This window comes from Crinia signifera, chromosome 4 (assembly GCF_055691185.1).
Source record: "Crinia signifera chromosome 4, ASM5569118v1, whole genome shotgun sequence".
Classification (NCBI taxonomy): Eukaryota; Metazoa; Chordata; class Amphibia; order Anura; family Myobatrachidae; genus Crinia; species Crinia signifera.
In genome coordinates this window covers 25,225,017-25,251,224 of record NC_139220.1, presented here as the reverse complement: position 1 = coordinate 25,251,224, position 26,208 = coordinate 25,225,017, and the positions used below count along the sequence as shown (strand labels likewise).

Sequence of the window (26,208 nt, the reverse complement as noted above, 5' to 3'; positions counted from 1 at the left end):
GAAATGGAAGCACCGTTGACAACCCACCTTAGCCCATGCCTGGCATCACTTTTGAGCATGATTTAGTCTTTATCTGATATAATATTTGTCTCCTAAATTTGTTCTGGATTTTTTAGGGCTGACTCTTGCCTCTCACCAATAATCTATGCCACGTTGCCATGGCCTACTACAGTATATAGGCTTGTATTGACCTTGACTTTTTTCAACCTGCTGGTATTATACTATTTTATCCTGCTATTTACAATTGGTAGCTAGACAGTCATAAACCGAGACTAAGGGGGAAATTTACTAAGATGGGAATAAGACTTCACATGTGATGTTTCTATGGGACAACCAATCAGATCCTGTCTACTATATTCTAGAGGGTGATAAATAAATAAGAAGTAGATTCTGATTGGTTGCCCATAGCAACATCACATCAACTTTTTTTACTAAAATAATGTGCAAAAGGTTGTTTTCACACCTTTTTCCAGATTATTGTAGGATCAGCGGATGGTAATAATGGGCTTTTGGAGTTGTTTTATCTAAAAATGATCCAAACCTTTGCATTTGTAAAGGTCCAAACCAACTGATCAGATCCAGTGGCGTAGTGCCAAATTTCGCCCCCCACTCCCCCCGCCGCAAAATGTTGGCTCCCTCCCCCTCATCCAACCGTCCGTGTCCGTCTCCATCCCCCCTCCCCCTCTCTTACCTGTTCGCATTCCTGGCCGGGTGTCGGGACCGCAGATCTACTTTGCACTCCTAGCCTCCTCCGGGCTCTGAGTCCATATGACAAAATCTCCCTCAAAAAATTGCCGCCCCCTTACAGCAGACCGTTTTGAAGGATGCTAGAGGAGGCCGCTGCTGCCTCCTCTAGCATCCTAAATACTGTCTGATGTCTGCCATTTTTTGAGGGACATTTTGTCATAAGGAGCTAGGAGGAGGCTAGGAGCTCAGCACCTCCCTGCCACCGCAGGGTTTGCCACAAGGTGGCTACGCCACTGAGCAGATCACATTTTCCATACTTTAGAATGGGAAATGTGATCTGGCTGAATTTACTAAACAAAAGTGAAAAGAAAACTACATTGAACCCTGTGATAATAACGCCAGCTTCAGCTGGCGAATCACAGGGCTCAAATGGGAATCAGGGAATTTGCACAGCTTTCTCGACACCTAAGTGGAGAAAACGGTGCTGGGAAGGGGCCAGTGTGATCATCTGTATGTGTCCGCTCACTTTACAGGGGGTCACAGAAGAAGGAAGCCTCAAAGACTAGCAGTGCTACAGGAGCCAATTCCAATTCCAGGTGGTTGGTGAGCATGAATCAGCTGTGGGGCAGTCGCGCGCGCACGGCGGGGGGAGGGGGAGTGGCGGTGTTGTGATAGGGAGGGCAGCGGCAATGTCGATAGTGGTATTTTTTGGGGGGAAAATCCCTGATCCCTGGATGTGATAATTGATACATCTGTGCCATGTAATCAATTACAGTATTTACTTATGTCAACAATGTCGACATGATGCATGTTGATCATTTTGTGTCAACCTATTGACTGTCGACGTAGACACTGTCTGCCTATCATCTGGATCCCTCCCGATGCACCGCCAGCAGCGTCAGGCTTGCAGTCTAATATAGAAAGCACATTTATTATGTATCGGTTTTAGTTGTAAGTTTGCCGTATACAAAATAAATGTTTTGTTCCCTGAAAAAAAAACTACAAAAAAAAAAAAAACTGCCACCTTAATTTATAATACGGGGAAGCTCATTCATTGTACATTCACCTTAGGGATTTAAAAATATCAGTTACAAAAAAAAACACCATCCAGCCCTCAGTGTTTTTCAGCCACTTCATTCAGGCAGAACAGGATAGGGTGAGCTTGCAATCCCCACCCTCCGCAGAGTGAGGAAATTGCAGTGAGTAGTTGGGTTGCTATGCATGTTAATGACTTTGTACTCGGGCTGTAGGATCTCTTTTAAAAGAGGACTGGAGAGGCAGACAACTCAGACTGGAGGTGGTTCTCAATACAAGCAGTAGGGGCATCGGGACAGTGAGGCTTCCCTGAACTCAAGCACACACACAGCACTGGAGACTGCACAGGGGGACAGACTGAAGCAGATCTGCAGTTAATAAATAATAGGCTTTGGGACATGAAACTCCTGTCAGTGGCATTTCTGTTGCTCCTTATAGCCGTCTGCACGCTACACGTGGAAGGTGAGACTCAATATTCTTCTCTTGGATTAACCACTATTTTCCCAGATACGGCTTTGCAGCTGTAATATATGAAGGCATTCAGCTATATTTATATATTGTGTATTAAAGCACATTCTGTATTCTCCTGTTAATATATTGATATTGCTTAGAAACTAGATGAACTTGTTCTCCTATACATAACTTTTAAATGCATTACAGCACGGGAAATCACTCAGTGTTTGATGGATCGCTTTATTAGATTCCATGATGCTAAATATTATGTCCATTGCATAATGCATGTATTAGTTGTACGTCTGTGTTATGTCGTATTGTATAATTGTATAATATCGTTGTTGGTTTTGAACCTGTTTAACCCTTTGAGCTCCAACCTCTCTGTAAGAGGCGTGCAAAATATCCGCTAAAAACGCCAGCGTCGCTCACATTTGTTATATAAATTCAAATAAAAAAAATGTTGTGTCGAAAAAGATTCTATTTCCCATAGAAGGTAAACATGACAGGTCATTACGATGAATTAAAAATGTTGGCTTGGCAAGTTTCACACCTATTTTGACAAAGTCGCTTGGCACTCAAAGGGTTAAGGAATTTATAAAACTTAATTACTGGATTTGGAAGATGTCCTCATTTTTTTTTCCCTTCTCTCCAGGGTTGAAATGCAAATGTCCCAGAAAGGGTCCTAAAATAAGATTCACCGAGGTCCAGAAGCTGGAAATCAAACCCAGACACCCCTTCTGCGAGGAGAAGATGATTATGTAGGTTACTTTTATTTTATTTTTTGTGTTTATCTGTCGCAAGCGATACTTAATTCTGGTTTGCAAAACCGCTGACATTTATTATAACATGGGGTGATTATTACATAAGACCCTTAACATAGTGGGATAGACCAGCAACCTAGCAGATGTTTTGACAAATCGGTGCCCTGTTTTTTAACCATTTAATAATACAAAAAAATTATGATTTAACCGTTTGATTGCCCACATCTCTGCGAGAGATATCTGCTAAAAATGCCAGCGTCGCTCACATTGGTTATATAAATTCAAATAAATAATGTTGGGTAAAAAAAGATGATATTTCTTATAGAAGGTAAATGTGACAGGTCATTGTGATGAAGAAAAATGTTCGCTTAGCAATGTTAACACCTATTTTGAAAAATTCACTCGGCACCCAAAGGGTTAAATAATGAAATTTCGGCTTCTATGACATTGTAAACAATAATGATAATGGACATTGTTCTAGTGATGTGAAAGTACCATTTATAGTCTGTTTCAGCTAGGTAGTGATGCTGAAAACTTATATAATACTTAGAACTACTGTAATTTATTAAATCACAGTGATCTTTAAGTAAAACATATCATTTAAGCAACAGTGTACCTTGGTCCACTTTACTGTATCTCTAAAAGACTCGTTCACAGCAGTCAGTCTTTTTGGTGATATATCTCGTTCTCCTTACCTTAGTCTGAGAACATCTGACTTAAATTTACAGATGTGTAATATATACTCTGAGTACTGCACACTTGTAAAGAATGTTTTAAAGTCAAGAAATAATTTTACCACCCTGTTTGATTATTTGGCCAGAAAGTGGGAAGGGGGGGTGGGGGGGTGGGGGTGGGGGTGTTATGTGTTGTATTTTAGGGTTCCCGGGGATGGAATTCAGTTATAATAATTGGAGTAAGGGGCTTTCAAGACAAAAACAATGCCAAATGTTATTATTCATAACTTAATTATTGAACTTACCATAAATATGCTAATTATAGCAATGCAAAACATTTCATAACAAGTATACTTAACCCATTCGAGTGCCAAATGATTTTACCTAAATAGGTGTAAAAATTGGTAATCAAACATTTTTCATCATCATAATGACCTGTCATGTTTACCTTCTGTAGGAAATAGAATCTTTTTTTTTTTTTTACACAAATTTTTTTATTTGAATTTATATAACAAAGGTGAGCGATGCTGTCATTTTAAGCGGGTATTTTGAACATCTCTCACAGAGATGTTGGCACTGAAATGATTAAAATGACCTTCTATTGTTTTTTTCTGGAGTATGATGCTATATAAACATGTTCTCTGGTCCTCAGACTCTCTCTGTTGGAACCAATTTTTCAAGTACTTGTGATTCACAGTAACTACTTACTGCTACTCTCTGGGGGTTAATCTGATTCACTCGGAAAGGCACAATGACTCTCTAATGGACAAAACCATGTGCACTGCAGGTGGGGCTGATGTAACCTGTGCAGAGAGAGTTAGATTTGGGTGTTTTATTGTTTCTGTGCAGGGTAAATACTGGCTGCTTTATTTTTACACTGCAATATAGATATCAGTTTGAAGTACACCCCCCACCCAAATCTAACTCTCTCTGCACATGTTACATCTGCCCCACCTGCAGTGCATATGGTTTTGTCCATTAGAGAGTGATTGTGCCTTTCCGAGTGAATCAGGATAACCCCCTCTGTGTTGCTTCCTACAGGACTTACAATGTCCAGTGTTGGCTGAAATTAAAGGATTGGTTTCACCCTTCTGGACTACATGTCATGTAAATGTAATAGGGTGTGAGAATAAGAACGTGAGAGATTTTGGGAGAGTTTTCACATTTTTTAAAGCGGCAATTGTTTACAGTGAAAAACCAGGTTGATATTGTCATGTAAATGATTGCCGCTTTAAAAAAAAATGATAAAAAAAAAAATGGGAAAACTGTCCCAAAATCTCTGGCTTTCTGATTCTCTCACCCTATTACTTTTGTCCCCAAGAGTTTATTATGCAAATATAACCTATTTACCAGCTTGTTAGTTACAGTCTGCAGCAGCTGGGTACACACTAGATTGTCAGGGATTCGTTCCAATCGCCGTCAGTGTGGATTGATGATACACACCGGCATGATGCTAATGAACGACGGAATGATCACTGTGCCGTCCTTCCTTAGCTGGCATTAAGTCACTTGTGTTATAGCTGGGTTTGATATGCAGCACATCAGACCTGGAGTTGTCGCATGCGGTACCGGAAGCGCGCATATTGCCGGTAGACACTGAATGATGACGCCAATATGCTGGCCCCATTCGCCCGACCGGACGGCATATTGCTCAGTGGGTACAGAGCTTAACAGTTCTACAGCATAGCCATTGCACAGGATGATTCACACATACATACAAACATGCATACATACTGTACATGGGTATGTATGTACATATATATATATATATGTGTATATATATATGTGTGTATATATATATATATATATATATATATATATATATGTGTGTGTATGTATATATGTGTATGTATATATGTATATATGTATGTACATACATATGGAGTCTTCCGACAGCTCTGGCTCACTTAATACTATTAAAGGGCTAGATGAGGATGGCTCTATCTGTACATACATAAAAAACATATGGACATTTTGGTCACATATATAATGACATCAGCTTGAACCGTAAGCAAATAAGGATAAAGTTGATGAGATAAAATACCAACCAATCAGCTCTTGCCATGTTACCATCCAATCAGTACCAGCTGTGGTGCGAATCAGTAATTTACAATAGGCAACCTATGACCTAACTGAGACATGAAACCATTATTTAAGTTTAATATTCATTACAATGCAACATATGAATGTATGTAGTGACAGAGCATCAGACTGGGCATATATCGAATATATCCGTGTCCACTACATTGCAACCATGATAATTGGGGTCCTGACCTACCTTACCCATAGTATATAAGCAGAATGCATTCTGGTGCTGACTGAAACAGATACCAAAGTTGTTACCTAGTATACAAATGAGAGGTCACCCTGGTGCCTAGTGTATGGCACTACTCTCCACGTACCCTAACATAGTGTACTACAGTGGTAGTTTTTACCTATGGGCTGCAGGGCTGCAGCCCCCCCCCCCCCCCCAGGTAATATCCGCCACTGTAGTGAAGCCAGATGCAGTCTGTGAGACTGCACTGACTTCACTGTGACTGGCAGTGACTTCCAATTGGAAGTCCGACCTGCCAGTCACAAAGACAGTCCCATTGGGAGGTGTTCCCTCCCTCCAGGACGCCTTTGTGCGGGCTGCAGTGCAAAAACGGCAGATGCGCTTGCGCAGTACCTATATAGGTACTGCGCACACGCTGGTCCTGGTGCCTGTAACTTACATTGTACAGGCGCCTGGACCAAGATTGCTTCTATGGGCTGTTGCCCAAGCAGCCCATAGAAGTTGGCTGCATGCGCAGTACACGTGTGTACTGCGCATGCGCCAGTCCCGGTGCCTGTCACTCATCACCGCACAGGTGCCGGGCCCGGGACAGGAGAGGAGGCAGCAGCGGCAGCGCCCCAATAAGGTATGGGCCGCTGGTGTTCTACCTAACCAATACCTTCCTGGGACCGATCTCTGCTGCCTGCTTGCTGGAGATATAACAGGTGCTGTATAGAGCTGGCAGCTCACACCTGCTCTTGTCTGTTGTTTGTGACAGAAAACTCCTGACTGCTGTTTCCCCTAGCAATGACAAAACAGAAGAGCCAGGATCCGCAGGTCAATTGGGGGTTCCCCCCGAATTGCTACTCCCCACAGAAGCTGTACTGCTGCTACTTCCTACTAAATTGATTGGTTAATACCACTAATCAAGAACGTGAACGGTGAACTTTAATTGGTCTATGTACTGGGATGTAGTCAGCATCCCAATAGATAAGATGTCAATGGGTACAATCAGGCTCAGACTGGTCTGCCAGGGAACCGGAGGTAATTTACTGGTAGGCGCTGGTGATTTATGGCCCGCCTACTTTTTCAGGGGGGTGGGGCCTGCCACAATCTTTTACTAAGTTAATGGCAATAGGCATTTATCTGCCACTGACTGATGTGGCGGCTGCAAAATGACTTTGTTATCACCATCGGGCAGTCGGCTTTAGGCTGGGAGGATGATTTCAATGGGAGGTTAGGGTTAGGCTGCAGGAGGGTAGGTTTGGGGAAGGGGAAGGGTTGCAGTAGTTGCAGTAGTTAGCAAAATATGTTGGGATTATGACAGTCGTGATTCTGCAGTATGTTCTCTTACTTGACTGTCTACATCCATGAATGTTGGGATCCCATACCCAAACCTATGTACTAAGCCTTCGAGAGAGATAAAGTGGTCAAAAATAAAGGATCAGCCAATCAACTCCTAACTTCCATGTTGGTTATCTCCTTCACCTTTATCTCTCTCCAAGACTAAGTACATAACCCCATTGACCCCAAGGTCACTAGACTAACAACTAAATTGAAACTAATTTATAGAAAGTGTTTGTGTATCTATCTATCTATCTATCTATCTATCTATCTATCTAATGCATATTTATCTTACACTCTTCTAAAGTGCCTAATAGTGTACGGCACATGCCTCTCATCTGAGCAGCATTCTGTAGACTGGAGATTCTATTGTCAAACATTTTGGGGGTATTTACAAACTGTCATCAGTGATTCCTGAAGATAGTTTCTAAATAATAAACTGAAATATTGGACAATACATTTTGCCTTCTTTTCTTGTTTGTTAGCGAGTCCATGGAGTGCCACACGGAGTGTATATATATATATATATATATATATATATATTTATTTATAATTCCAAGGTCATTTTGAAAAGTGGAGTTAAAGCATCTGAGAAATCTCTTTGTGTGACACATATAGCCTTTACATTGTTTTAGTTGACAGTAATGTGTGCTTTTAAACTTCATGGGTGCCAGGATCAAGTCAGAGCGAGACGACTGAGACAGACGGCACATGTTTTCTTACTGGGAAAGGGAGTAGTCACTTGCTACAAATTACACCGTACAGCACTGTCACTTAATTATAAATGTAAATAAATTCCTATCCCAGGATTTGCTAGTGTCTGACACACGTTTTCTCCGGGTTGTAGTTTGTTTTTAATTTTGAGTTTGTTGTGACAATGTTGCACTTATATATAGTTTATTGCCCCTTTCCCACTGCAGCTAAAAAATGGTAAATTGCTGATTTTCAGCGCAATTTACCGTTTTAAGGCTGCAGTGGGAAAGTGCCAGAGTTAAAAGTTTAAAGTTAAATGGTATTTCAACCCGTTTTTAAAGCAGAGTCCTACACGTTAAAATAACATTTAAGAGGCAGTGGGAATGCCTCTTAAACGTTATTTAGCCTCCAGGCAGTCCCAGTGCCTGATGAGAACTAGTAGTTCTCACTTTGTGCATGTGTAATGAGTGCACGTGCATAATAATGAGCCACTCATTACATATGCGCATATGTAATGAGCGGCTCATTATTATGCACGTGCACTCATTACATATGCGCAAAGTGAGAACTACTAGTTCTCATCAGGCACTGGGACTGCCTGGACCCCGCATGAACCCTGCATGGACCCCCGCTGCCTCCCCACTGCCCTGAATCCCCGTGCAGGTAAGTACAAGGGGAGCTGAGGTGGGGGCACAGGGCAGGTACGGGGGGGTTAGGCACTCTTTACACTTGGGGGGGGGGGGATTAGGCACGCTTTACACTGGGGGGGGGTCGTTAGGCACTCTACATTTTACACGGTTCACTGCAATGGGAATGGTACTTAAATGGTATTTAAAACGGTAATCTGCTGCAGTGGGAATGCTAATACCGGTTTAAATACCATTTAAGATTACCAGTACTTTAAACTGGTCTGCAGTGGGAAAGCAGCATAAGAGATAGTATTTACTAACATGGTACAGAGGTGCAAATCTGTTCCAGGACCATAGCAACCATTAGCGAACTGTAATTTAGATAACGCAAGCAAATGTCTGATACTTTAGGTTCTCTGTGGATGTAGTGCATCATTCACTATTTTAAATTTAAACTAAAGAAACAAATTTGGTTCCACAATTCTCCGGAGAGCTGATTATATCAGGGAAATTAATGGGTTTGCATTGTGCAAAAGATATACAAAGTTTAAAAAAAAAAAGCTGTATTTCTCATATTTTCCCATTAGAGTGACCTAAATAAAATAAAAACATATCTTGGATGTAATTCAGCAATTTTATTAACAGTTATTTATATAGCACTCGCATATTCCACTGTGCTCACTGATTTAGTACTTAATAAATGGGGTGGTATCCAATTAGCAGTGGAAAAATACTGTTCCTAATTGACTCGACGAGGGCTATCGGATATCGGGCTAATGGCAGGGGAAATCAAATCCCCAATAAGTGACCAGTTTTTCCATGATAGGTGCAAGACATTATCGGCAAAATGTAATAGCCTCTGAGTACAGCGGCATGCGTGATACCGGCTGGTATACCGGAGGTTTTATTAAGGAGGCAATCATTTACAAGTCATGGTTTTGCTCTGTCAATGATTGCCCCTTTCAAAAACTTTAGAGTTCGACCTGCATCCCGCACGTCCGCCGATCTCAGAGGCTGTTACATTTGGCCGTAAACTGGAGCACTCTGAGGAAACCCACACAGGCATGAGCACAACATAACTCTACACATATTGGGCTGGTACAAACTGGATCCAAGACCTTATTGCCCCCCCCCCCCCCCAATTTGCATCTGGCCCTTGGGGAGAGATGTATCAAGCCTTGGAGAGAGAAATAGTGGAGAACTTTCCCATACCAACCAAACAGCATCTAACTGTCATTCATCTATCATTGAATGACAGTTAGCCAATAATTGGTTGCTTTAGAAAATTACTCCACTTTATCACTCTCCAAGGCTTGGCCAATCTCCCTCTTAAAATGTAAAAAAAAAACCCTGTACTCTTGCTTGCCTAAATACGGTTTCAACTGTGTGCCGAATGTTTAAGATAACACAGGGTTGCCTACCTTCCCGGAATGGCTAGGAGGCTCCCAATATCAGGTCTACCTTCTGGCCCCCCAAAGTGGTGGGCAAGTCTCCCACATTGCCGCCAATCTCCCCCCCCCCCCCATAGGCAGATTTAGGAATCTAGTTGCCCCTAGGCACAAAATTATTAGCAGCTCCCTCACCCCCCAAAAAATAATATTTTTTTGTCTTTGTGCCCCCCATAGAAAAGAATGTGCCTCTTTATAGCATAGAATATAATGTGCCTCCCCTTAGTATAGAATGTAATAAGCCTCCCCCACGCTGCCTTTAGATCCCAGGTGTTGACCATTTCCAGCTGTACCTCTTCCTGCATCGAGCAGGGAAATAAGCTGCCCTGCCGCCCCTAGGCACGTGCCTCCGCAGGGGGCCGTGGGGATCAAATGACACGAATCGCAACATGGTAGCCCTGCCCCCCGTTGTGCAATGCCGTATTACCGACATTGCATTATGGGGAGGGGGGTTGTGACCATGCCCGCAAACATACATCTTCTCATAAACTCTGCCTCCATCCCGCCACTTTTATAACACCCCTCTGTAGCCCCACCCCCACTACTCGGAGCTGACTCTGGAGAAGGCAGCCTAAAAGTTAAAAGTTTATAATACAAAAAGAACTATACAATAAGTTATTACTAAATGCGATGAGATACAGGGTTTGTATTATAAGTAATGAGACAAAATTCAGGAAAAAATATTTATGGAAGATATCGCTACAAACAATTAAAATTCTTCAAAATAAGACCCTTGAGGCGTCAACACAATTCTGCTAACGAGTTGTCCACGCTTAGAAGGTGCCCTGGACGTCCTTTCCCCGAACGTCCTTCAAGCAGCACCTCAAAGCCACTTTGACCTCTGCTATGGTGCCTTGGCGGTGTCCTTTGAAGGCTCTCTTCACTCAGAGAACAGGAAAAATTCAGTCTGGGCTAGATTGCGACTGTAGGGGGCATTGCGATGCCGTTCTGGGCCAAGTAGTCGTTGACTACAGAGCCCGTGTGGCTTGGTGTATTGACATGACGCAGCTTCCAATTGGCGGCAATGCACTTTCTGGATCATGGCCAACGTTTCCATAGCCAATTTTCCGATTCCCACACAGAATTTAATGGCGATATAACGTTGCATTTTGAAGCTTCAACCGAGCCAAGGGACAGGGGTCCACTCAAACGACAATACAAACCGCACGGAAGCTTGTAGGTGACTCAGCTAATTTATCGGTGTGTGTTGAAGCTGACTTCTCCCGCTATCGAACCCACCTGAAGCATGCACGCTACGAAGTACAGACGCCTCAGAAAAACATAGGTCTCATTTTATACAAACGTATAAGATAAAGGCATTCAAAACACCCATAGCTTTTTATGCATTAAGTTGAATAAACTAAATAGAGATTTCTTTCATGGCGGTATCATTGGTTGTGCTGGGAAACCTCACCTATGCCTTTGATGTACATTGTATTCTGAAACTTTATACAACGCTTTGTATTGATTGTTTAGACAGTACCGAGAAACCCGAGCTTCCATACAAAAACGCAGCGTGACCGGGTACAGCAAACTGGCACATCCTGCTAATCAGCAGCAAACAATACATGTGTGATCGCCGTAGGATTGTGCTTATAGAAAATACCAAATTAGATAATCCACATGAAATGGGGAAGCTGAGAATTCGCCGGCAAATCTTGCGAATGAAAACTAATGACGGAGCTGTTTACTTTATAGATTGCATTGTGCCGTTCTTGTTGCTGTGCCAGTTCTCGCAAATGCATGACTCCGGATGACCTACATTTAGGCGGCACAGCTGGTCTGCACCTACTTATGATTTTTATAAAGCCAAATGTGTTCTAGAAAAGTTTTTTTCTGGGAATACTTTTAAAGCAAGGATTCTGATTTTTCGAAACCGTTTTTTTCTTCTAAATTAGCTGATCTAAACAGGGCTAGATTAATTGCAGCACAGTGCCATAGTGGTCAGCATTGCAGCAGTTTTATGTTCTCCATGGGGCGGATTAAGCCTTCGGGGGCCTGGGTCACTTAAAAAAGGGGGGCCCCCTCCCACTTGTCATTACTGGCTGCAAACTGCACAGGAGAAACACAGAGTAAAGGCAGCATAATGGGTAACTGGGTAACTGCAGGGTGGGGGATTAATATATATATATATATATATATATATATACACACACCACATGAAAAGTGTGTGTTTATCCCTCTGTACATTACTCTGTCAGAGACCTCACAGGCCTCAGTGCTGCCTCTGATGAAAAACCCTCCCATGACGAGGCCGCTGCTGTCTTCCATAGGCCTGAGAAGCATGTGATGAGCTCCATCAATCAGAGCTAGCACAAGCTTCTCAGCCTCTGACCTCTTGCGCAAGGTCTCATATGTCAACTCCCAGTTATGCACTGCACACTTGTGCAGTCAGTGTGCCTTGGCTCCCAATGTAAAAATACATGCTGACCAAAGGGGGCCCTAGATAGAGGGGGCCCAGGGGTACTGAGCCCCTGAGCCTCCACTTAATCCGGCCCTGTGCGTGGGTTTTCTCCTGTTCTTACAGTTTTCTCCCCGATGCCAACAAAAAAAAAGAAAAAACATATAAGCAGGTTAGTTTTCTAAAATGTACCCTAGTGTGTGTAACAGTATGTGTGACCAGGGGCACCAACAAGTCTGCCTGGGCCCTAGTAAAATGGAGGGGGTGTGGCCACCGGGCATGGCGGGGCCCCCGTGAAAAGAAAAACCCCGTAATTTGTGCGGGTCGCTGAATCCTCCTCTCACAGCACACACAGACGGAGAGAGAGGACAGGCTGCCGCTGCGGCTATCTCTCTCCCCAGCTCAGCACATGGCACTGAGCAGCATGTGCTGAGCTGGGGAGAGAGGCTGTGCTGTGGCGGGATCCTGTCATCCCTCTCCCCAGGGACAAGCACAGGATTTGCAAGGGGGGGGGGGGGGTCCAGAGAGGGGTGGAGAGATGCACCTGGCCCATTATACAAGTGTAAATAGATACAAAAATGATATACATAGTGCTGGGCTATGAATACAATTTTTAAACGCAATTCATTGCATGATTTTTTGTGATTAATCGCGTTGTTGGTGCCGCTTACCTACATGCTTGTTGCCCGAGGTTCCATGCTCATTGCCAGGGGGATTACATGCTTGTTGCCATGGGGGATTACATGCTTGTTGCCAAGGGGAATTACATGCTCGTTGCCATAAGAGGTTCCATACTCGTTGCCAGGGGGTTACATGCTTATTGCCAAGGGGGATTACATGCTCATTGCCATAGGGGTTACATTCTCGTTGCCAGGGGTTCCACACGGTGTGGAGGGAGATTATAATAGTGCGCCGAGCGCAGCGAGGCACTGAGCCCGAAGCATGGCGAATGCAGTCGACCTTAGGCATGTTGACCTTTTCCATGTGCCAACCTAAGGCCTTTCGATCTTCAGTGGTCGACCCAATGCATATCGACCTTAATTTGGTCGACCCATTGACCCATACTCTTTTTCTTACACTGCAATTTAGATTTCAGTTTGTACATATCTCACCCTAGCCTTCTATAGGCAATTCCCTCAATAAGAAACTTCTGTGCTTATATGTTTAATGGGCCCATTCACATTAATGAATTGAGATCAATACCTATATCAATACCTATACATAGCTATCCAACCTATAATTCTACTGTGCTTCCACTGACTTATTTATCAACATTCTTATAATGTTCTGCTGATTGCAAAGCCGTGAGCCCTATTGGAGAAATAGTGCTATAGAAATATCAGAATATTAATAATAATAAAAATAAATGATTATTATTATTATTATTACTGATATCGGGAACTTTCTGTTTTGGGCACAGGTTTACCATTATGAATATCACTGAGCTACATTAATGCTCCTTCCATACAACGATATTCGGTTCTACTGGAAATATCTGCATTATTTTCAACTTTTTGGAACTAGATTGCAACCGCTAAAAATTCATTTGTTTTTTAATAAAAACATTGCTGTTCCTGGATCTCGCACAGTGTCTAGAATTACAGGGGACAATAAAATGAAGGAAAAAAACGCACAAAATATTTTATTAGAGATTTTCTAACTAAAAAATACCCACAAACATATTGGCAGATCTATTCACAGAGGGAGTGCTGCTCATTCAGGCAGAGGATGGCGGAAGATTCTCCAGCCACCATACTCCGCCAGCCGCCGGAAGGGGCTGCGCGTGTGTCCCCTTACAACGGGGCTCCCCCAGGGTCCCCGCTGCCTCGCCGCCGGTCCCTGGCGCGTTCCCCCCACCTCCCCCCTAACCTGCCCGTCTCCCTGAAGTGGAGATAGGCAGGGTTTGCGTTCCAGCCTGCCCCCGGTGCACGTCCCAGTCAGATGGAGTGCCAGCGGGGGCGGTCTGGCGAGCTCCGGAGCTGAGCGACAGACGCTCCATCTGTAATATAAACTTTTCTAGTTTAAGATCGAATGATCCGAAGTAAACTTTTGAAAACCTGGAAGCTATTACTAGGCCGACAATGCTTGTAAAGCCAAAAAATATAGTTTACAAAAGGTAAAAAAGAAAATGAAATATAAACATTTATTGATCAGGGATCAACGTACTGATATCAATAGAACAACATTGAAAAATAAAATCTTTAACTATTTTTAAAAACTGTTAGTAGCATATAATGACCCATAAGGGTTTAAAGGTCTTCTGCAGCATTCTTTTTGAATCATTGATCTATTTAACCAATTTATGAAAATGCTTTTTTGTCCATTTACATGTTTTTGGGAGCAAACTGTTGATTGTAATTGTTCCCAGACATTACCAGATTTTCGTTCCAACTGGCCAGATAATCTTATAGTGTGTATCCAGCTTAATTGTCATGTTACAGGTTGCTGATTGGATGCTATATTTCTCCGATGTTTGATAAATCTCTCCCTTCTGTCTTTTTCAGTAGTAGGAACTTTAGAGTAAATTCCATTTGATACGATAATGTAACATGTTACAATTTTAACAGATCCAAAGCAGGAAAGTGAAAAATTAGCATAGTAAAGGGCGGGGGTAGGCAACCTGTTGAAGACCAGCTTTACTGTTGTGGCATGCTTACACTTTGACAAAGCATGCTGGGATGTGTAGTGCCACCTAAGCTGCCACAAGTTGCCTACCGCTGGTATAGTCATATAAAACAAACTTGCTAATGCATTTTCAGAAGAGCACTGATGGTAAACACAGAATGTATGTATAATCGCACATATTATGTACCAATTATAGAAAAATAAAAAACAATAACCCCATTGATATACCGTATCTGGAAGAAATATATTCTGGTTATCTTATTTGATCATCATTATCAATGGAGGCTTCAGTCTTTATTGTTGCATTAGTATAAACTAACTCAGCCAAGTCTGTCTTAGTTAAACATCAAAAATTGAATGACCAATTTTAAGACTAGAGCTGGAGGTATAATATGGACTTGAGTCACTAAAATGTGGTATAATGTGAGCTGAAGGGACTATAATGCAGAATAATGTGTAAGTTGAAGGCACTACAATGTGGTATAATGTGAACTGGAGGTACTACAATGTGGCATAATGTGAACTGGAGGTACTACAATGGGTATAATGTGTAAGCTGGAGGCACTACAATGTGGCATAATGTGAGCTGGAGGCACTATGATGCAGTATAATGTGTAAGCTGGAGGCACTACAATGTGGTATAATGTGAACTGGAGGAACTACAACATGGAGAAGTGAATGTTGCCTGGTCAACTGGCCGGGCGCCGGCATGGGTGTGTCGTAAGCAGCTACTTGAGAGGGAAGAGCAGTCCCTCAGAAACAAAAACACAGAGAAAAAAAGGAAAAGTAACGCTATACACCAAATAAGAAATTAAAAAATAACATTTAATAATTAAATACACACATTAAAATGAACTGGTAAGAACAAGGCACCTCTGATGATTAATAGTGAATTTGTGGGATCCATTCATATAAATGCTGCACATAATAGGGTCCACACATGTGAAACTCCAAAAAATTGTAGTCTCTCTATAGGATGGGTAGATATAATTACCACAGTTCAACCACTGAAGGAATTATTGCAATTTGGAATGCATAGCAGCAGTATCCTCCATATTGGTGGTGTCGAAGAGAGTGAAGTGGGTTTGGAGTGGTAATGGATGTGTGGAGATGGGGCTTTGCATGGGTGGATGGTCCAGATCCAGATGGGGTACAGCAAGGTGCTCAATGAGTGTCCAGAGTCTCTGTTTCTGACGCATTTCACTGTAGCCATCAAAGGTAAAGCTTTGATAAAGCTGTACCTGGCTACAGCGAAACGCATCAGAACAGAGACTCTGGACACTCATTGAGCACCTTGCTGTATCTGTATCCAGACCAGCCGCTCATGCAAAGACCCATCTCCACACATCCATTTCCACTCTAAACCCACTTCACTCTCTTCAACACCACCAATATGGTGGATATTGCTGCTATGCATTCCGAATTGTAAAAATTTCCCAAGTGGTCGAACTGTGGTAATTATATCTACCCATCTTATAGAGAGACTAACTCATTGGAGTTTCACATGTGTGGACGCTATTATTGGCAGCATTTATAGGAACGGATCCCACAAATTCACTATTAATCATCAGATGTGCCTTGGGCATACCAGTTCATTTTAATGTGTGTTTTTTAATTATTAAATGTTATTTTTGAATTTCTCATTTGGTGTATAGTGCTACTTTTCCTTTTTTTCCCCTGTGTTTTTCTTTCTGAGGGACCCATGCCAGCGCACGGCCAGTTGCCCAGGCAACATTCCGTTTTCCGTGTTGTGGTTCCTCCAGCTCACATTATACCACATTGTAGCTTACACAAAATGATGAAAGATTTGATAAATACATTTGAAACGTTGGTCTACAAAGGAGTTTCCTGTGACTTTATTTGTTTGGAGTGCCACCACCTTTCTACACTTGTTTATGGGAAGTGATTGCATCCCTTTACCTCCTAGGTAAAGGGATGCAATCACTTCCCATAAACAAGTGTAGCCAGGTCTATCTTCAGTATATGGAGTGCCGGCCACACACCACTTGGTGTGTGTATATATATATATATATATATATATATATATATATATATATATACACTAGTGGTTCTCATTCACACTCCATTTTATTAATAATAATAATAATAATAATAATAATAATGCTTTTTTTAGTGTGACTATGCACGTGTCAAGACATAGAGGGCAACAGTACTGCCTGCATCCTAAGCTACACAGCACAAAGAAGTTCCTGAAGTGGTACACAATATGGAAGGAGAAGAGCCGGTATGTATCACATGTAACCTTCTCAGCAAGGCCTCACTTCAATTCCATACTCATCTGTTATACCATACCTCCCAACTGTCCCCACTTTCACGGAAAAGTCCCATTTTGTTTGGACTGTCCCTCAGTGACAGCAAAAGGCTCAGCTCTTTTCTTTTCAGGACCACACGGGTAGCCGTGTGTATGAGTCCCAATGAAATTTTTCCAAAAGTTGGGAGTTATGTTATGCATTATTTATTTTGTTTAGTTTAGAAGGAGCTGTTGCTTAAATTATTTGAAACAAAATTATTATAAGCATAAAGTAATTTTAAAATCCGGTTGCTGTTATGGCAGCTACAGTATACCCCTTAACAATATACAACAATGAAAACATGACAACAGGAGTTCGCTGAAAATTTTGTCAATTTTTTTTTATCACATCTCCCACCTAAGCCTTGGGGAGAGATAAAGTCCCAGCCAGTCAGCTACTAACTGCCGGTTTACAGACTGCCTTTGAAAAATGACAGTTGGGAGTTGAGTAGCTGTTACTTTATCCCCTCCACTTTCTCACTCTCCAAGACTTATGCCCCATACTTACTGTGCGATTCAGGGTCAGTTTTGAATCGATTTCTAAAAGTTTTTTGGCCCCAATTGATCCGGTTCAGTGAATATTGAATAGAAAAATAGACTATATAGTACAGGTATAGTATAGATCTGTACTAGAAAGTAAAAAATCTAATTTGTACACTGTGACATGCAATTCGATCCTGATTCGATCCTGATCAAATTGGGATTGAATAGAAAAGGAATCACGCTGTGTGTACAGGGCTTTAGTCTATCAGTTCTCTATTGCATTCTAGGATGCACTAGATAAACACAATTGCAACCTTGTTAAAATGACTTCCCTGCTTCATCAATACCGTTTTCAGACCGCAAATACCGCGTCGCACCCGGGATTAGGGCACGGGTCCCATCCCCAGAGTGACACAGCATATGCGGTCTAAAAGCTCCGACACCGACCCGGCTTATTGCCGAGTTGGTGATGTCAGACAGGGTGGAGCTGAGCGGCGGTGCGTCACCGGGGGCTTGGTAGGAGGCATCACTTGGAGCTGACAGTGCTGCCTCCTCCATACTGTGAACGGGACTCATGTTGCTCGACCCAGGCACCCGTTCACACTGCACTTGACACGGGTCAGAGCCGTGTTCAACCCTGGTCATTACCATGGTTGAACTCCCATGTTGCTCGACCTGAGATGGCCCTTTCAGACAGCACCTTGACACGTGTTGGGGCCGCAAGGACACGGCAATAACCCAGGTCTAGAGTGCGGTCTGAAAGCGGTATAAGCAGAATAGTCTAGGTTTCCAGTTGTCACCTATGACTAACAAGTACTGTATTTAAAGTTCTTTTGAAAATAAGCCACCAAAGCTGTTTATTTATATACTACAGCAAACATTGAAGAAAATGCAGAATCTAATTAAGTATATGAATATGGAATTCCAAAATTGTATATCAAGGCAGAATCAGTTTGGCCCAACCTTAGTGGAAATACCGTTGAATACATGCATGCCCTCGAGGTGGTAATCTTGTGTAACATGTTTTACGTTGACTGAGAAAGTAGAGTATGAAGCTATAGGGATTTCTACAGGGTTTTAAACTTTAGTAATATCTGAAGACCATATCAATGTTTAACGTAAAGCTGTATATTTTAATTCCAAATTGGCTAACCATGTTAGATAGTATTATTATTAACAATAATATTAATTATTATTAATAATTAATAATAATAATATCATGTACATCTATGTGTACCTTTTAAATCATCGAGCTCCTAGAGGAAGAAATTCAATGACGCTGATACGCACCGAACTCGAGATCATCATTAGTGTTTTTCAGATACTAACTCTCATGGCTATATTAAGATTCCTCATATTAAACTGGCCATACACTGTAAAATTATCTGTCCAACCATCCAACTTGCTGGCTGTTTGGAAGGAAACCTCTGTTAATGTATCGGAGTAAATGACAATCAACCATTTGATTCCAAGCACTAGAAAACAGATGCAAAGGTCCTTCATAGACATTGGTTAAATCCATTTGATTTAACCAAATTCTAAGAATTACCATCTTTGCCCATTTTCGCGAATATAAGACCAAATGGTTAATTGGCATTGCTCCTATACATTACCAGGTTTTCATTCCAACCATCAACTACTGAAGGATGGTTGGACAGATAATCTTATGGTGTGTGGCCACATTTATATGAGGAGACATACCATAACAGCAGTAAATATTTAGGGATAGCATTAACCTATTTTTTTTTGTTAAAAAAATGGTCTACATTGAGTGTTGAACGATGTTAATGTTCTAATTTTTAAAGTGGATCTGCTACTAGCGCTAGGGCTGTTGAGACTGACTAGATGTCGGACTTGAAAGGGTTAAATATCTAGCTGTAAATATTAATAATAATTTGCAACTTTTTAAAAAGTATATGAATTATAAAATTTACTTTTCTAAAAAGCTCTTCTCACCGACTGTTTAAATTTAGACCTGGGTAACTGTTTCCAGACACTTCCCATCCCAATCTTGTCAGAAAAGTGATAATGAGATGTGCTGTGGCATCTATAAATAGCACCATAGAAAGGAAATCATGATTTCTACAGGAGAGCAGAAAGTTCTGATTAGAGTAGAAAATTCACTCTAATTATTTTATTGGTCTCAGTCCATCATGGAGAAGCTGCAGCTGTCTGCGTGGAGATTTCTCTTGGGAATAGATTTGCTACACATTCAGCCTTTAAAGTTTTGCTAATTGTTTTGCTTTCGTGCTGAGGCTCCACCTCATGCACTTTTCTTATAAATAAAAGTTAATTATTTAATTCATGATAATCTAAGACATGGGTGGGCATCTTTTTGGAAAGAGACTTTGGAAGAGCACACCCGATCTTTAATCCCATGTTAGGGGTAGGCAACACATATCGAGCCAGCTGCTATGGGATTAGATGTCCCAGCATGCACTGCCAAAGTTTTAGCATGCTCTAATTGGGATCTGTATGGTAGGTTCACAATGTCTAGGTCAAAAGTCAATAGGTCGATGCCATATGGCCAGGGGTTGCTCTAGAGGAGGGGCTGCAGCACAGTTCAAAAATTCAACTAAGGGATCCATACCAACCGTAATTCCAGTTGGTGGCAATATTTTCTTATATGGAATCAGGGCACTCGCTAATCCAGTGGCGTAACTATAAATACAGTGCCCCCCCCCGCCGTAAATATCTGCAGCCCCCCCGGTAAAATAAAGCCCGCCCTCCCCCAACCCTGCTGGTGCTGCTTGCCACCGCTACCGCTGCCGGGTGTGTGGCCGGGACCCGCAGATCTACTAATCTGCAGTCCCGGCTCCTGATAATAGCAAAAATAGCTCTTGCAAAATGTCTGCCCCCTTACAGCAGATACTTTTTGAGGATGCTAGAGGAGCCTCCTCTAGCATCCTCAAAAAGTGTCTGATGTAAGAGGGCGGACATTTTGTGAGAACTATTTTTGCCATTATCAGGAGCCGGGACTGCAGACTAGTAGATCTGTGGGTCCAGCTACAACTGCAAATGCTAGGCTGCAGGGGTGGGTGCTCAGCATAGGGCAAGGCTGCCCAGCACGCCAGGTCTCACCCCATGATGTGCCCACAAAATTTGGTGTGCACATTGCTAAAGTATATAGCAGGCTAGCCATGTTTTGGGATGCAGCAAATACGTGTGATGCCAGACAGCTGTTGCAATCCTTCCCCAGAGTGGTCAGGACTGCTCCCAGAAAATTCGGAGTTGCCACCCCAGCACGGTCCTTTGCCACCGCCCAAAGCTACAACTGCGGTCACAGCGAGACTACAGTTTAAGTGCTCTGCACATGCATTGATTTCTCTAAATTTTTGGAGATCTGCAATGATCTCTGAATTAGTCCCATACAGGGTAAAAAGGTTGGACCAACAACAGTCAATTTACCATCAAAATTGAAAACTTGGATTTTTCAATATGGCCTCCCCAGCTTCCTATGGAGGTGGTGAGGACATTTTGAATCAGTTACTACTTAAAAAAGTTCAGTTGGTTTTTTGTTTAGGAGATCATTGTATAATTCATGTCTAAGAGTATTTTTATGTGCTTTTGTTTTATTAATAACTGTATATATAATTTCTATTCTTTTTATAGAGTGTATGAAGATTAAGAGGACATTACTGTTGCAAGATATAATAACAAAAGAAATCAAAAGAAAGAGACTGCCTGGAAAGAAGACAAAACTGATTACTTTTTTTCCCTGGTTTATAGACTTACGTTATTATAAACACTCCGTAAGAGGGGTCCATTTTTACATTTTATAGCCATTTAAAAGATAAACCTTTTAAAATTCATAATTGTCTCATGCTCTTCTGAATTTATAACAGTCTTCATAATACTGAAAATGGAAAAGCTATTTTGTGTTATTTTATATGTTGTGCATGTTTAACTTAAAGATCAATAGTACATGTGAGCTTTATAAGTTCATTTAGCGAGAAAGTAATTAGGTAAAATTAATAACTATTATATTTTCCATAAATTTTAATTTTCCCTTTGCCATTTGCAAACAAAACAATTACATAAAAAAAAAAAAATTAGGTGCCACACATCACTTTCTGATAGTCCAAAGTATTTAGTTATTGTGTATCCTCAAAACACCATGTTGGTGAGAGTCCATATTTAATTCTAAAATCTATAATTTTGCATATTTTTTTTTGTATGGCCTTCATTTAAGCTATGTTTTTGCAAATTTATAAATAAAATTCTTCTATAACATTTTTTGTAATTTTTTTTTAAAAGTGTCAGATTTTAGTGTGGCCATCAATTAAGATTTTTTTAATGGTGTCATTATTTTAAAGGTTAGAGAAAAGCACTTTGTCACTTAAAATTGTCAAAATTCTTTCATTTTATTTAAAAACATGCAATTTAATGATGACATTTTCACAAGTGATCAAATTTTAAAATTTTAGAATAGATTTATATTTTCTTCTCAATTGTGACATAGCAAGCAAAATAATATTGCGGTTTGAACAAAAAGAAGTAAAGTTTTAAATTTTGCTTTAAAATTTTTTTTTTTTGATTTAGGTACAGTAATTACAGAGTATAAAATTATTTGTTATATGTTCACTTTATATTTCTTTTTAATGATATGATATAAAAACCATAACCAGAAAATAATTTTTGCCCTGGTGTTAAGGTAGTCAATCACCTCTGGCACTAAATTTCTTACATAACAAAGACACAAATTCCTGTAATACCCTTTTAGCCCTACAGAGTACACAGATGAGTTACAAAGAGGCGTATGCCTTGAAAATTACGATATTATTTAAAGGCTACAGACATATTTAAAGTCTAGAGGGTAAAAATCTCACAGTTCTTCAAGCTAAGATCACGTCAATTTCTCTTATATAAAACATTCGCTTTTAGATCGTAAAATGAAGTGACTTTAATTTGATATAAAATTATAATACATATATTTTTTTTAATGAAAAAATCCCACACATTTCCTTCAAGATAAAGCTGTAAACTTTTGAAAATGTTTATACACTGTTAGTAAATGCTTAATAGACAGTATTTGACTCAATGTTAAACAGTATGGTCCTTTCTTACTGAACTTAGTTGGGTAGACAAAAGCTTTATAATATGTAAATATACTATGAAACAGATTCGTATTATTGTGTATATTATCTATAAATGTAATGCAGTGTACTGCTAAATTATCATGTTATTTAAGTACATTCAGTTTGTAGAAAGTTGCATGGTGGTTTCTTATTCATTTTTTAAATAAATTGGGGGAAAAATATTGCCTTATTTTTTTTGTTTTGTTTTTGCACCAATTTAACTTTTTTGCTTTCCTGGAATTATGCGTACAAAGTTAATGATGATCCTTACATAATATATATAGTATCATACATAAATTACACATGATATAGCTGACATAAATCACTTACTTTTGTACAAACTAATGTGTTAAATGAAGATTTATTTCAAGGGATTTTTATCACTTCTATGGGTGGGAAGCACTAATAGAGACATTCAGTAAAACCCCCGATTCTGGGTTTTACTACATTTCCTAATGCACTAAACCCGGTACATCGGGGCTCTGGTGCGGAGGGTAACTCTGGCTTCTTTATTAGACTGTACATTACATTTAGAAAACAAAATAAACCAAAACATACTGTAGTGCAATAATATGTAACAGCTACAATATATAAAACACCTAAAAGTCAAAAATTTGATATAAGAAATGGATCATGCCGCACCAAAATATATCTATAGTAAAGATGGGTACACACTGAGCGTTGTGTCATCCGATCGAGTGGATCAGACCAAATTATAACCTACAGTATGCTCAATATGAGGTATACATCAAACCTAAGGATAACACTAGCGATTTGGAACTATCACAACCTGGATGTGGCAAATGATATTTCGAAACCAGTTTGAAGTCATCTTCATGCCACTACATACACATACATACAATACAACCAATTGATGCTATATATCTCTCAGTCTTTACAAGATTGAAATGTGTGTATGCTCAATTTGGCTCGTTCTGGGCTCAACGGAAATCGTCAGTTAGGTCTGATTGGCAGTTGATCCAAGATGTATCCAGTATTAATCATAGTAACATAGTACTTGAAGTTGAAAAAAGACTTGCGTCCATCAAATTCATCATATGCAAAGAAAATAAGTGACTTGCATAATACTGTCATGCATAGTATAGAATCTGATTGGTTACTATAAGAAACATACCATCTTCACTAGAACTCCTATCTTAGTAAATTGACACCAGAGTCTGCACCATATGTATTACAGTAACAGCAGAGGCTGCGCTATTTGTATTATAGTACTGCACCAGTATATGCCACATAGTTCCAGCACACTGCAATAGCACACAGAAACAGAGGCGGATTGCTCCCAACGGGGAACCGTGCAATTTCCCGGGGGGCCGGTCCAGATTTCCCTCTGGCTCTGCCGCCGACCATGCTTCCAGGGCTGGCGTCATCCTATATATGCAAGCAGCCATAGCCTGGTCACAAACGGCAGCATAGCCCAAAACAAATTGGGCCGCCGCATATATGCATATATTATATGCACATATGCGGTGGACATATTTGTTTTGGGCTATGCTGCACTTTGTGACCAGGCTGCGGCCGCTGCTCACTGTTGGATGATGTCACCAGCTAGCAGACGGAAGCGTGGTGGTGCGGCGGACGAACCTGAAGCTTGGTGAGTAGTGTCTGCCCCCCCGGTCAGTAGCTATTCCACCTCTGCCACCCCCACCCCGGGCTATAGCGTTGGCACCCCTAACCACCACCACCCCCCAGGCTACTGTTCCCGGGCCGGATTACGTTCCCAATCAGACCCTGCACAGGAAGGTTTATATTGTTTGTTATGTACTTTCCGCCAGACTACACATAGCAACAGACGAAGCTCCCCCCCAGCTGCGCTACCAAACAACAGACATTGACACCTTTATCTATCCTGCATCATCCGGAACACAGCAGCCGGAAGCTTCATCGCCAGATTATAGGAGCAGCCGCTGGCATATCTTCTCCATCCGTAAGCAGCCACATTGACGGACCAGTTGCTCCCAGTCATTTCTGCCTGTCAGACCCAATCAGCAGCCACGACCATGGAACCAGGCCACGGATTGGACTACTGTAGATGGCAGCCAGCTTTCCAGAGGCACATAAATCTGATGACTGGATCTCTGTATTTTGCCTCATTTTCTGACTTAACTCCAACAGAAATATCCAATCCGGGTATCCGATCCCATCGGATCCTGTAAATACATGTTGGTTCGGTTTTCATGGAAATGGAACTGCACATCTCCAAAGCAAAGTGAATTCAGGCGCTTAGAAATACCTTCACTTTGGCTTATGCCATAGTGCCCTGCGCTTTTGTAAATCTACCCCTCAGATTGTTAAGGTTCTCGAAGGCTGCCCCGCGCTTATCACGCCGCTATAACACTTCCTGCTTTGCCTCATTAACGAGGTGATGCAGGTAGGGACATCAACAAAATGTATTAACATCTTGTCCGCTGAAGCGAGGGGAGCGCAAACTCCTCCCTTTGGCAATGTCCTATTGAGGAGACAGCACATAAGTTCACACTGATGCGCTCTCTCCTTCCCCCTGGTGGGCTGTACAGGTCATGCGCGAGATCTCGCTGCTCACACGAAATCTCCAGCTCAGCTTGGATCCAGCAGCAGGGAGAGCGCTGTGGGGATAGGGCTTCGCCACCCTGCTGTCAAAGCGGATAGCGGCAGGGGGCGGAACAGTCGGCTCTGCTGACCATTTATACATTTGCCCTGCATATCGGCCTGCTATCATTTGGATAGCAGCCCCTATATGGCCATGGGGTGCATAGCACAATTGACCTCAAAATTGTTCATTTAGTTATTCTCCTGACTGTTATTCACTTTTTGAACGCAAGTAAATAAAAAAATCTAGAGAAAAGAATTTACTACGTTTATTTTTTTTCAATATATGTAAATATTCATTACTGGCAAACACTATAACACTATAAGAACGCTCAGGCTACCGCTAGTCTCTAGTTTCGGCTATTGCTGTTTTTGAACATAGTTTAATGTTATCGAGTCCAGATGTTCTCAGCGTGTTTCCCGATGTCTGGGATAACATATAATTATGTGTACATAGCAATTCCACTATTCCAAATCTGTGCAACCAGCCTAGTCTAAACAGTTATTGATCTGCGGAAGAAATGTTTCTGTATCCTTTGACTCGTTCAGGAATGAAACCTCACAGGAGCATACGAAGCCAGATGTGCTTTACACAGGGATTAGGAGATCGAAGGGACACTAAAATGTTTCAGATCAAGGGAAAACTCATTTGAATAAAAATGTTACAAATTTCTTAAATAAAAAACAATTCGTTTTTTTTTTAGCTTAACCCTTTGAAAGCCAACATCTCTGTGAGTGATGTTCAA

At 41.2% G+C, this 26,208-nt stretch overlaps 1 protein-coding gene across 1 annotated transcript; it reads left to right on the top strand.

The window, feature by feature from the left end:
* Positions 1–1,832: 1,832 nt before the first annotated feature.
* On the top strand, positions 1,833–23,058 carry CXCL14 (C-X-C motif chemokine ligand 14). The gene is made up of 4 exons (XM_083181434.1): positions 1,833–2,184; positions 2,828–2,933; positions 17,139–17,249; positions 21,411–23,058. Exons 1-4 carry the CDS (start codon positions 2,121–2,123, stop codon positions 21,424–21,426), a joined length of 297 nt encoding a protein of 98 aa, XP_083037560.1. The 5' UTR covers positions 1,833–2,120; the 3' UTR covers positions 21,427–23,058.
* The last annotated feature ends 3,150 nt before the right edge of the window (positions 23,059–26,208 follow it).